Below are 12,160 nucleotides of genomic sequence, written 5' to 3'. Positions count from 1 at the left end.
ATAAAAATGCCATTCTAAATTGAAAAGGGGCCAAATGGAGCTTCCTAAGGAAATGACTTAAGTGTCTTTCAATGCCTTTAATGTAGTAATGTTCTTGTAGTGCCAACACGTTTTTTCAGCATTTGCATTTTATATAATTTTACTCTATTACATCATTTTCCTGTCTAAAGGGTCCCTCATAACTGTTGCTATGAAGTAGCTCATCACAAGGCTGGAGAGAAATATCTGTGTTTCCTCTCTCATGGGTCTAAATCCACCAATTTTACATTTGAAAAATTCCTTAGCACAGGCCTGATTGGAACATCTGGCCACTATGCTAGTATAAATACTAAATGGCTGTATCAATTCCTATAACATCACTGGGAAAATGTTGTAAAATTGGTTGGTGCCTTGCCCTTGAACCACATGCCAGTTCCTTCCTAAAATATAAGCCTAAATTTAGCAGGCAGATTGCAAGTAGCATTTGAATTATCCAGGGTCACTTTATGGCTTCTTCCATCTCAAAAAATAACTTCCCAGCAACAGTCTTTGCCAGAATCTAATCATTTTCAGCTCTGCTGGGTCTTGTCTCAGCTCTGAAATGTCTCACTGGCTTTCAACTGTATTGTCATCTCCCCAGACAATGTCCTCTGTATTATTTGTAAGGAAACAATCCGTTTTACTGATTTTTTCACATTTTCATTTTCTCTTAGCTCTAGCTGCCCAAGCGTATGCACTAAAGGAAGAGAACGATAGTCTTCGATGGCAGCTGGATGCTTATAGGAATGAAGTGGAGCTCCTGAAACAGGAGAAGGGACAGCTCTTTCGAACAGAAGAAAGCGTTACAAAGGACCAGCAGCTGCAGTTCCTACAGCAGACAATGCAAGGCATGCAGCAGGTATTGCTAAAGAAGAGAAGAACAGGTCTTCTAATTTAGGAAAGTGGTACCATGGGGCTATGCTGTACTCAAGACTAAAATTTTAGGGACATTAGATGGGGGAAAGGGAAGGAGGATTTGGGGATATATTTAGGGATAGTCATTTTGGGAATTCATAAACTGTAAACCCACTGATCATTCAAGAAACTTTCTTATGCATTTACTAGTTAGGAGAAAATTACTCTATTGCTCTCCTCACTTAATCCAATTGGCCCTAGTTTTGCACAAAAGTTAAAAATTTTGTCCAGTGTATCATAGTCAATGTTCTGTGATGCCTTCATTTGCATTCATCTGCGTCTTTCTTTCTGGTCTTGTTTGAGGATGACTGAGATGCCTCCAGCTTGTCCAGACTACTCTGCTGCTGACTTGCAAATGGTTAGCAGCATCAGTGCTATCTCCTGAGCTCTTATCATTTATGCTGACCCATGGACATAACCTTTTCATTCAGCCAGTTTTTTTAAGTGGCTTAGTGCAGCAGCAAAGCTTTTTCTCTGATACCAATGAGGAACTGTAGTATGTCCCTGCAGGGGCAAGAGGTGTCAGTTTATCATAAGTATTATCCCCTATTTGTTAGTGTGCTCCTGACGTTGTGCTGGGCAAGTCTTGGCAAGTATATCCAGACTGCTCCCACTGCTTTGTCTGACATCCACTAACACATGAGCAGCCCTCATTCAACATGCATGTGTACAGCATCTTCCCTGCCCAGGCACTTGTTCGGATGGTACATGGCAAAATGCAAGGTCAGTGGCTCACCGAAACACTGGATTGTGCTCCCATCTAGAATGGAGCTTCTCTAGATGGCACTGCAGAAGTTAATTTTGCTTCCTTCATCTGTCCCCTGAAACTGCTTATGCATTCCTTGTCACTCCCCAGTGATTAGATTCCAGAAGGGGACAAGCTGTACCCACTACTCGACTGTACTAAGCTGCTTTTGTATGACAAAACCCAGGAGATATTCATTGGCGTATGAGCTGCCAATTGGGTTAGCAATTGCATGGCTATCACGGTACCCATTGAATCCAGCAAGTCTGCAAATCCCAGCTAACACCAAACAGCAGAGCACAAGACAACCCTACACATACATTTCTATGAACATAAGCCCTTTTAAGCCTGCAGAGTTTTACAAAATTAGGGTGATTTATTGTATAGTGGAATAATTCTGAACAAAATATTTAAAACATAGAAAATAAGTAATTGATAATTCAAGAATAAAATCTTTCCCAAACTTCAGAATTAAGTCAGAAATACTTGAGGTTTCCGTATACTATAGATAAGTTTGAGGTCTGTTTGTAGTCTTATCCTTATATCAATGGATACTTAAATATCGCTGGTTTTATTAAATTTAACATAGCATATATAAAGATTGTGCGATATTTCATCCTGGTGCTAATTCTCTATTAAAATTAGTGAAACGTGGGCATAAAATACTACTAAATAAAAATGCTAGAGACCCAGCACCCATTTTGCATTATTTTAGTTTCCTACTTAGGGTCTTGGATGAAGACTAATCAAGTCAGTAGAATATAAATAGATTTCTGTTGAACCTCAAGCAAATGTTAATAATGCAAATCAATAACAGCGACTCTGTTCAGCTAGCCATGGACACTGTAGTCGCTATTCCTCTGAGAGTTTCCATGTTCGTGACAGTTCTGCTGTGAGGTTCTCAATTTTTCTAGTTTGCCATCTCAGGGTCAGACCTACTTACTCCCAATGGGATATAATTAGAGATGGCCCAAGGAGCTGGAGAAGACACTGCAGATAATCCAGTCTGACAATACGCTGAGGAGAGCAGCAACACAGAAGCACGGGAGGTGTAGTTCAGAATATTTGGTAGGAAATTATCAGTCAGTTAAGCAGCTGGATGATGGTTTTGGATTTCAATAATTAGCCATAGTCATGACATCCCGTAACCTTTGTGCTTTTCATACAGTTCATGCATGAATATTTAGAAATAAACCTTTGATTTAGGTAGACTCAGTTTTATCTCAGCTTGGTTTTGTAAATGTTGAGAGATGACAACCTTAGCTAAAATCCATCAGTATAGCAGGTGCTCAGCATCTATGGAAATCAGTCTCACTATGAAATATTAAATATATATCTGGGACTTGAATATAAATAATTTAACAAGAAGACCTGTATTCCCTTTTATCCTTTTGTATATATTAAAATTAATTTCAGACAAGGTAAACTGAATGCTATTGAATTCCTGAACCCTTCATATATGTCAGCATTAAAAAATATATTTCTCCTTTTCTCTTCATTTTCCCCTACTTTTTCTTACACTTCTTCTAACTCTGAAAACTAGAGAACAAGTGATTAGAGCTGCAGGCTGAAAAGCAGATTTATCTGAGAAAAAGTGGATGCATTTTCAGAATCAAGACATTTTTTTGTAAATATATTTGATGCCAAACAGTAGCAAATAACACAACACCAACGTATTTTTAATGTACTTCTACCATCTGGATGTTTTTCAGGATTCTTTCCTACATTTGCAGGACTGATGAAATGAATGTTTATTTTCTGTTCCATCACTCCCACTGATCCAAAGTAGCATCAGCAAAATCACACAGATGTTCACTGATGAAGTATACCTTATGGGCCATAGCAGCAACCTCCTTATTTACTGTGTCTAAAAAAAGAAAATCCTTTGGACTAATGACATTGAACTTACAGGGGTTTTAGTCAACTTCATCCATAAAACTGTGTCACAGTTTAATTTCATACACACTGTGAGATCTCAAAGAAATGGAAATAATGTCTTGTATCCATGGTAACAAATGAGATACACTTTACCTGATTTTGAGATGGAAATTGAATTAACTTGTCATTGCTGCATAGGTGGTATTGCCTTCAATTTATTTCTATATGAGAACACATATACCAAGATGATCACTTCTTGAATGGCTCTTTTTCCAGCAGTGTTTGGTATTCTCTGACAAAGTCTGTATTAGAGAAAGGAAACACAAGAAAGGATGTTTTAGTTGTAACTATTTTTACAACACTTGACAGCACAGCTGTAAGAATTTTTTTTAGTCTTGTCTCTGTCTGAAATGTTTTACCAGATACATGACTATAGATAACACAGAAAATATCACCCCATAGTGTTGCTTAATTCTTGCAATTATAAGGCTCAATTTTCAGTGGATATATAATTTCTCCAAATTGTAACCAGTGAGTTTAGCGCATTCCATGTGGAATAGCAAGCAGAATTTTTTCAAAAAAAATTCCCAACAAAATCTTTCAGCCACTCCAAGAAAAAAGCAAGAAAAATATAATTTTATTGTATATTGTCCATCAAATATGATTCTTGAGGAAATGCACTTGCCACCTTTATGCTTTCAAGCAGGGGCTCAGAATTCAACAGTGAGTCTCTATTGAATTAATGATGTGGTTTCCAGATCCTTTATAAAATCTGTCTGAAATTGATAATGTTAGCAAGCCTTTGAAAAATGTTGGTTTGCCACATAGGAGATGACACTCATTAGCATATGTCCAAGTAAATTTTAGGTTTTTAGTAGTCATCCAGGGTTGTTCATGAACCACTTCCATAGCATGGCCATCAGTGCAATGTTTTAAGCCTCAAATTAGTCTCCTAAGTCTACAGAGCACACTGTAGCATGGCTCTCTAATTTAACAAGTTAGCTCTACCTTTTTTGTCAGGCTTAACTGGCCAAGGTATGGGGTTGTGCTTGCATAGCTGTACTGATTCCTGAACTGATACTTCTGCCAATAGACTGTTAGTTCTGCATGGTACTTCATTGCCTTATGGAAATGTATGATAACATTTTTTCCTCTCATAACTTCCTGAGCACGACGGGCTGAATTTAAGCTCCTGCAGGCAAGGGTGTCATCCAGAAATCCCCATTTAAATCATACTTCCATCTATGCAAACTTCAGGAAATGTACACAAGTGCCTACAGCTCTGCTGTTGCACATGCTGGAGTGTATCAGGGACATTTAAGTGGCACCACTTTGCCCCCATTACTTTAGGGGCCTGATTCATTGGCTGAGCTTGGGATCATACTCTTAACACACAGTGACAGCACGAGCTCCCCTTCGTTGGCGGTGATGCATTAAAGCCTAGCCATGGGGTTATTGCACAGCAGTGCCTCTCTTAAAATTAGTGCTCGAGGTGGAAGCAAAGAGCCAATGGAACAGTCGTGGGGGATAGGGCTGACAAAAAGGCTGATGTGCTGCTGCAGGTGCCGTTGGCTTGGTTAGCTCGGCATATCTCAGCAGGAGACTGAGCATATTCTGAGCCTGCTGATTGACCCACATGGGTATCACTCTGATGAAGCATATTGAAAATCCACTTTTGTCTTGTCTTCTTTTTTCTCCCCAAACAATTCCAGTTTCACTTGAATCTCAATGCAGATTGTGAACCTGAACACTCAGAAGCCGGGAACTGCCAGAACCACTGCCTGTGCCTTTTGCTTTGTATACCTCAGAGACCCTTCCCTGTTCAGTGCCTCAGGCAGAGAGTACACAGTTAATCATCACCTATTCAATACCTTCCTGTCCTTGCTGTTCTGTATGCAACTCAAGGTCTTTCTGCAAAGGCCACATTGCTCCTGACATTTCCTACCTACCGAGGACTAGCTTTTGCAGTTTACTAAGCATTTAGCATGTAAAATAAATAGCACATGCACCTGAGACTTACATAGCTTTTTTAAAAGGCTTTGATAAATGCCAGATGACGAGCAATCATAAAACCACAGAGTCATTTAGGTTGGAAAGAACCTTTAAGATCATCAAGTCCAACAATTAACCCAATACTTCACAGTCCACCCTAAGCACCACATCTACACTTCTTTTAAATATCTCCAGGATGATGACTCCATCACTTCCCTGGGCAGCGTGTTCCAATGCTTGACCACCCTTTCAGTGGAGAAATTTTTCCTAATATCCAACCTAAACCTCATTTCAGGCTTTCAGTGTTCATCCAGGGTAAGACAGTTTGGTCTGTGGTACATCTCACTGTTGTGCCTGGGAGGGTGAGAAGAGCTGCTGGAGTGCATTGTAGCACCCTCCTTACACTCACTGCTCCCTCAAAGGAGGATGGTCATGGTACAAATTTGATGATGAGGACTGTGACGTGCACACAGTTTCCACCGTGCCATCACTGGGAGATGGATTAGGAGTCTTTTGTCTAAGTGAGATGGCACAAGAGTGATCTGTCATGTTATGAAGCAAAATCATGTACCCCTAAAATACAGTAACTGTTCTGAGTAGAAAAGCCAGAGGTAGCTAGTGGTGCCTCACCGTGGTGCCTTTGAAATGAATTGGATTTCTACCATTCCCAGCCACTGGAGCAGAGCCAGTCCATTTTCAGATGTCCTCATAGAGTTAGCGGAAGTTTTTTTCTACAGGAAAAGATGGCATTGCTCAGGTCTTTCTTCCCCTTTTTTCCTAGCTTTTTCTCATACATTTAATAGAAGAACTTACTATTTCCATGGTCCACACTCTTTCAGTGGGAGCAGAGACAAAACGCACATTTCTATGCAGGAGGTTGCAAGAGATAGTAGGGTAGGGCATCATGAGGACTTTTCTCCTCATCAATCTTTTAACCAATATAATTAAGTTCCAATAAGCCTCAGCTGGCATTGAGGTCTGCAGCTCTGAGATCCTTCACACATGTTGTTAGCAGTCACAGCCATTCCTTTCTGCCACATACAAACTTCCTGAAATATCAGAAGTCACAGACACAAATGCTGTTGGCTGAAAGTTGCTGAATCTGGTGCTGTGTGAGTGCCATGACCATTACAACAACCTTTAAATACAGAGGTCCTAGTAGCAGTTTAGTGCTGAAATTAACATCATTGTTGAATAGATTGAGCATATTATGGCTATATTTATTAATATAGCCTAAGTGCAGAGGAGATTTGTAGTCTTTTTTTGATTCCATCTATATCTTGCTCACCGAACACCTGTTCGGGATATAATCCACCCAATGTACTTACGCACAACTATAAACTGATTCTTCTCCAAATGCAATATTAAATAAGAGTAAATATAAGAGACAAAAAAAATTATCCCTTATATTTGTGTTTTACCTGCTGAATAAACGGGCCAGAATAATTAGTGAGAAATGTTTTTAATTACTACTCTTGCAGTATGAATTCCGGTTAGATTGTTCTTTTTTCGTGTAAAAGTGACACTGGAGTAGTAATGGCAATACCAATAACCTTATAGGGAATGGATACAAGTTAAGTGTGAGGGACTGAGCCCAATGTCCAGATGTTCGCTTCCAGGCCTGTCTCTTCTCTCACCCAGTGGCTGATACCTGAAAACTGTTTAAGAAATATGTCATCTCAGGAGAGAGAGAAATGCTCCCATAAGCGTTATCACTGTTCTCTAATGCTTTTCAGGACTCTGTACAGTACTGTTCATTTTTAAACTTCCAGAAAACAGTTACTCTTTCTGATTATATTAAAAAAAACCAAGAGCAGCTGGCAATTAAGTGCTATTTATTTACTTGATCTCAGACATGCCAAATGGGTTCTCTTCTCTGTTTAACAACCTTTCTTTATTGAAAGTAATATTTGATGTCCCACATCTGTGACCACCACTTCAATAATATTAGAGAAGTGTAAATAAAGGTCCACAGATACTTTGAGCACCTTATTCCCGACAGCTGCTCTAGTGGAAAAATGGAGGAGGGTAGCATCTTTTTTCCTGCTAGTGCTGATAAAGCTAAACTGCTATTGGCAGCAAAAATAAACCCTTCATAAAAAAATAATTGGGTGCACACACTTTACTTAAAATATGAAAGAAATCAACTAATATCTCCATTTAAAAGCTTGTATAGTCTAGTGGTGGCGAAGGAAAAATCTCATAAGTTTTACAGTCCAGTGATCTTACATGAATTTTTTAAAAGATCCTAAATACTAGAATTGGCTTGCTGATTAGAGTTTCCAAATGTGTTTGATGCTATCAGTACTAGGAACTCTGTTTCCATTTTAGGAATTTTGTCTCATTAGAAATTACACTGAGTAAATTGATTCTCTTCCATAATGTCATTTTTCTAATTAATTTTTTATTCTCCTTCAAAACAAATAAAATATTTTTCTTGACTAGAAAAATCAAAATTTCAAAGATCTAATTTTGTTTGTTGAGAAAAGGGCATGCTGTATCATGCTTATTTGGAGTTCCATGAAAGAAGACATGGGATTATACAGTCCAAGTACCATTAACTGGTGAGGAAGTATCCACAATGGATAGTATTGATGAAAGGTTGGAAAAGATGAAGATGAATGGGTGATCATGTCTTCTTTTGACTGTGCATCATGTGAGGTGCCTTGTAGAACAGGTATGAGGGCAGAGGGAACATGATGCTCATCTGGGATCAGCCTGCTTTCTTTGATTGGGATCAGAGAAAACTGTAAGCCCACCTATCCACTTACCTATTGCCGGTAAAGTCAAGGGCTGTATAATATTCCAATCATCTCATTTAGCAAAGGTAGGAGGGAGCTTTATTGATGAGGTACAATGGGCTTTGGTCAGACTTCTCCCCTCCACAGGCCACAATCAAAATGAAAGACCTTGTGTAATTTGCTTTGAAAGACAGATCCCATAGAGGGATCCCTGATGCTAGCCCTAAGTGTGTATTAGTAAATTGGGAGAATTTAAATTCTGAGAGGAGGGATTGATTCTGTAAGGTTCCTAAGGACTTGGGTCTTTTTCTGATTTGCTGCAGAAGTTCATAGATGACTGAAGAAAGCTTGGGGTTTTTTTGAGGAGTAAGAGATATAGTAGAAAATTACTTGACAGAGGAAAGCTGTAGAGTATCTCTTAAGCCATTCATTTCACCATCCATGTTCTCCTTTTGTCTGCTGCCCAACCCTTAACACTGCCTCTTGAAGCTGGTGTTCCTGAACTGCTATGCCTCACAGAAACAAAAGAAACTGAGAGCTAATTTTCTGATATCTATTAGGTCTAGAACTAGAAAAACTGAAGTCAGAAGGTACATCTAGATGTTGTGTACACCTCTGCTCAAAACAGGAGCATCTCTGGAGTTGTCTCAGTTTTGCTCAGGACCTTGTCTAGCTATGGTCTCTGAGGATGGAGAGTCCATAGCTTCTCTGAGCCCTTGTTCAAGTGGTTGGCCACCCTCACTTTGGAATATTTTCCTTATATGTAGTACAAATGTTTCTATTTGTCCTCAATCCCCATTCAGGACAAGACTGACTCCACCTTCTCTGTAACCTCCCTTTAGGTAGTCTCTGTGTGTCTGTGTCCATCTGTCTGTTTTCTCATTTGGCATATTTCTTATGATACAGGCCTGCCTGCAACTACTCTGAGTACTGTAAATCTGTAGGACCTCTGCAGTCAATCTAATAGCATGGAAGGAAAGCATGGCAAACATCTCCCTAAGAAGCAGCTGGACAGAGTTCATCTTTAGTGCTACCATACACACTCACCCATCAGGTGTGTGTCCACTGCCTGGCCCCCTCCAAGGCAGTTCAACTTTGGAGCTAACATGTTCAGCATGATCTCTGCCTCTGGCCGGAGAGCCAGGAAGACTCACTTTGCAGGTGAATGCCCATCAGACAGGAGCTGGGCTGTTGATCTACATGCAGCTCTTCACCAGCCCTCTTTCGTCACTGCAAACCCCATGATCCACCCAAATAATTCCATCCACATGGCCAGGGACACAGCCAATCCCTGAGAGGTGGGAGGGATGAGAAACATTGCACTATTACGCTGTGTTTCTTTTTAATCCCTTTAAAAAAAATCCACAATCATACTCTTTATTTTAATAATTCCTTGCTGCAACATGGCTAACTTCCTTGAGGGCTCATTTCTAAAGCTTCTTTGACTTGTCTTTCACATTCTCCTGTTTCCTTGGTGATTTGTCAGGCCTCATCAGCATCTTGTTACTAATGCATATTTGCTCAGCTGGGAAGTCACTTTCTCATTATTCAAGCCTGCCATGTGCTGGCCATTTGCGATATGAAATCTTGTCTGTTTTACAAAAAGAGAAAACACTCTTCCAGACAGTCCACGGGAGTACTAGGAGAGGGATTTGTATTTTTATTTTGCAATTAGTTGATTTCATTTTAATTCATTATTTCTTTTCCTTCTAGCTAAGAAAGATTCTGAAAAGAAATATTTACCATCCTTCTCCTTCGTATTTGTGAACAGCTTCTAAGAATTTTGAAGCACTTATTTTCCTTGCTGATTTTTGTCCTCTTCCAACTCTAACTTCTTTTCTGTATATTTTCTGTATAAAATAAAGTTAAAAAAAACAGAGCAAGGTTTTACTTGAGGAAATAGCAAGAAATATAATAAACCCTCAAAAACTGCTATCATAAGTGAGTCCTTTAATTTTTAGGTGAACTCTGCAGGCATTTCAATGCCTGTGATCTCTGATTATAGTGTAGTTTAGGGGAAAGGGCTTCACTTTTGCACACGAGAACTGCTTTCCAGGGTTACTGTTTTATACAAGTACCTTGATTTCATTGGGACTGAAAAAAGTAGCCTTGATTGGGTTACCACCTGCCTATACGAGACATGTAAGTTTCACCTTTCTTTTAGGCACCTAGTGAATCAGATGTTCCCATTTTTCCTGAATAGGGGTATCTTTACTATAGGTGGTAAGTGGTAAATTATATGGATAGGAACTCAGTTTGCCTGAGTTCATTGGGTGTCTAAGACAATCATTCAACTAAGTTGATTCATTTGGACTGTGTAAGACCATTCCTTTTTGACTGATACACTAATTTCAGAAGAGTTTGCTGCAGATCATTTCTGGACACTCTGTAACTACTCCATAAATGAGAGAGCCTTTGCCTCATTCCCATGGCTGAACAGGATGTGTTTGCTGAAACTGCCTGCACAACCTGTGATCAAAGTCAGCACTCACACCTCAGAGGTGTTCTTTTGTCTGCTCTTCTTTACCGCCCTTTCTTTAAGGTCTTTGTAACCCTTTCATGCTTCATTTCAAGCAGCTGTAGAGAAAATCAGAGAAAATCGTAAACAAAGTAGCAGGGGCTGGACCATTCAGCAATATAACTGCTAAACTTGTGGCGAATGCTGATTTTTCTTTTTCCATTATTCTGTCAGCCTTACAGTATCCTAAGTACAGCCTCAGGCCCTGTTGTGGCTTCTGATCTGCCTCGTTTTTGTTTGCGTGCAAAGTTGATGGTTTCATGCTGGAAATCATGCATTCCTTCTGAGATCCTTGTCTGTCCTACTAGACTTGGGGTGTGACCACACTTCTAGATATATCCATAATTTATATTCAAATGTACACTGCCTTTTGAGGAGCAATGAAGAACTGTGGACAGGGAGGAGGAGAGGAAAGAGAAGGAGTATTTCATGGCTGCCTAGTGGTACACAACAGCAAGCTATTACTTTCCCTTTAGGGCTTCTCATATATTCTAAGGCAGTGTGTGTTGTTCAGTTGTTAGCATTCTTGGCCACGCTAGTACTGCATTGTACACATCCTGAGTAATTCAGCTGGCTTCAATAATGCCATCTATATTTAATGTTTCAGAAGCTGCAAAGATTGGTTTAAGATGGTAATTTTCTGTCTGCACTTTTGAGATTTGTGCGATATGGGTGGTACTGAACTGTCTCTGGCAGAGATTCAGCCAGAGGTGGGAGGTGGGAGTGTGTGAAAAAAACCCCAACAAAATAACACATACCCTCTTCTCCCCCACAAATGAAATTAGCTAACCACTTATTATGTACAGGGAGGATTTGGTCCTCATGAATGAAGGAAGCTTAACGCAGGAGAGTGATATTTACCATTTCTACACAGAGCAGTTTCAGAGTTGCCATTGGAAACAATGTCTTGCATTTTTGGGGGGATCTAAAACGCACTGATTGATATTGATAGACAACCAGGAGATTAATTCTTTTCTGCTTTTCCATCTCCTCTCTGGAAATACCAGTTAGAGGATATTAGTGATGTCTACCAGTCTGATCTGTTCCTACTACACAGCTTCATCTCAGGGTCAACCTGGCAGCCATGATAACAAATGCTTTTGGTTGCATATAGACCAGTTGAGCTTCCATACTGGTACTGGTGGAGCTCTAGGCTCTGCAGGTGTCTCTCTCCAGGATCATCGGAGCTGTAATGATGCTGTGACATGGTTTTCTGCTTCCTGACACTTGGATTTTGGCTCAAGGAAAAGACTCTTGCACAACTTGCAGGGCACTCTCAGAGACCCAAAGAACTGCACACTAAGGGCATGGAAGACACCAGAAAAATGAGCCAGGTATTTCCTGGCTGTGTAA

At 39.8% G+C, this 12,160-nt stretch overlaps 1 protein-coding gene across 7 annotated transcripts in view; it reads left to right on the top strand.

The window, feature by feature from the left end:
* The window catches only part of ENOX1 (ecto-NOX disulfide-thiol exchanger 1), a 361,204-nt gene that overhangs the window by 317,584 nt on the left and 31,460 nt on the right, over nucleotides 1–12,160 (top strand). For all 7 annotated transcript variants that reach the window (XM_064645691.1, XM_064645690.1, XM_064645686.1 and 4 more), the window contains one exon: nucleotides 693–877. In XM_064645691.1, coding sequence (XP_064501761.1) covers nucleotides 693–877 — 185 coding nt within the window. The remainder of the gene's footprint in view (nucleotides 1–692; nucleotides 878–12,160) is intronic.

The sequence above is a fragment of the Pseudopipra pipra genome, chromosome 2 (assembly GCF_036250125.1).
Source record: "Pseudopipra pipra isolate bDixPip1 chromosome 2, bDixPip1.hap1, whole genome shotgun sequence".
In the NCBI taxonomy this organism is placed as follows: Eukaryota; Metazoa; Chordata; class Aves; order Passeriformes; family Pipridae; genus Pseudopipra; species Pseudopipra pipra.
The sequence above is the reverse complement of the archived record's forward strand: the minus strand, read 5'-3'. Positions and strand labels throughout refer to the sequence as shown.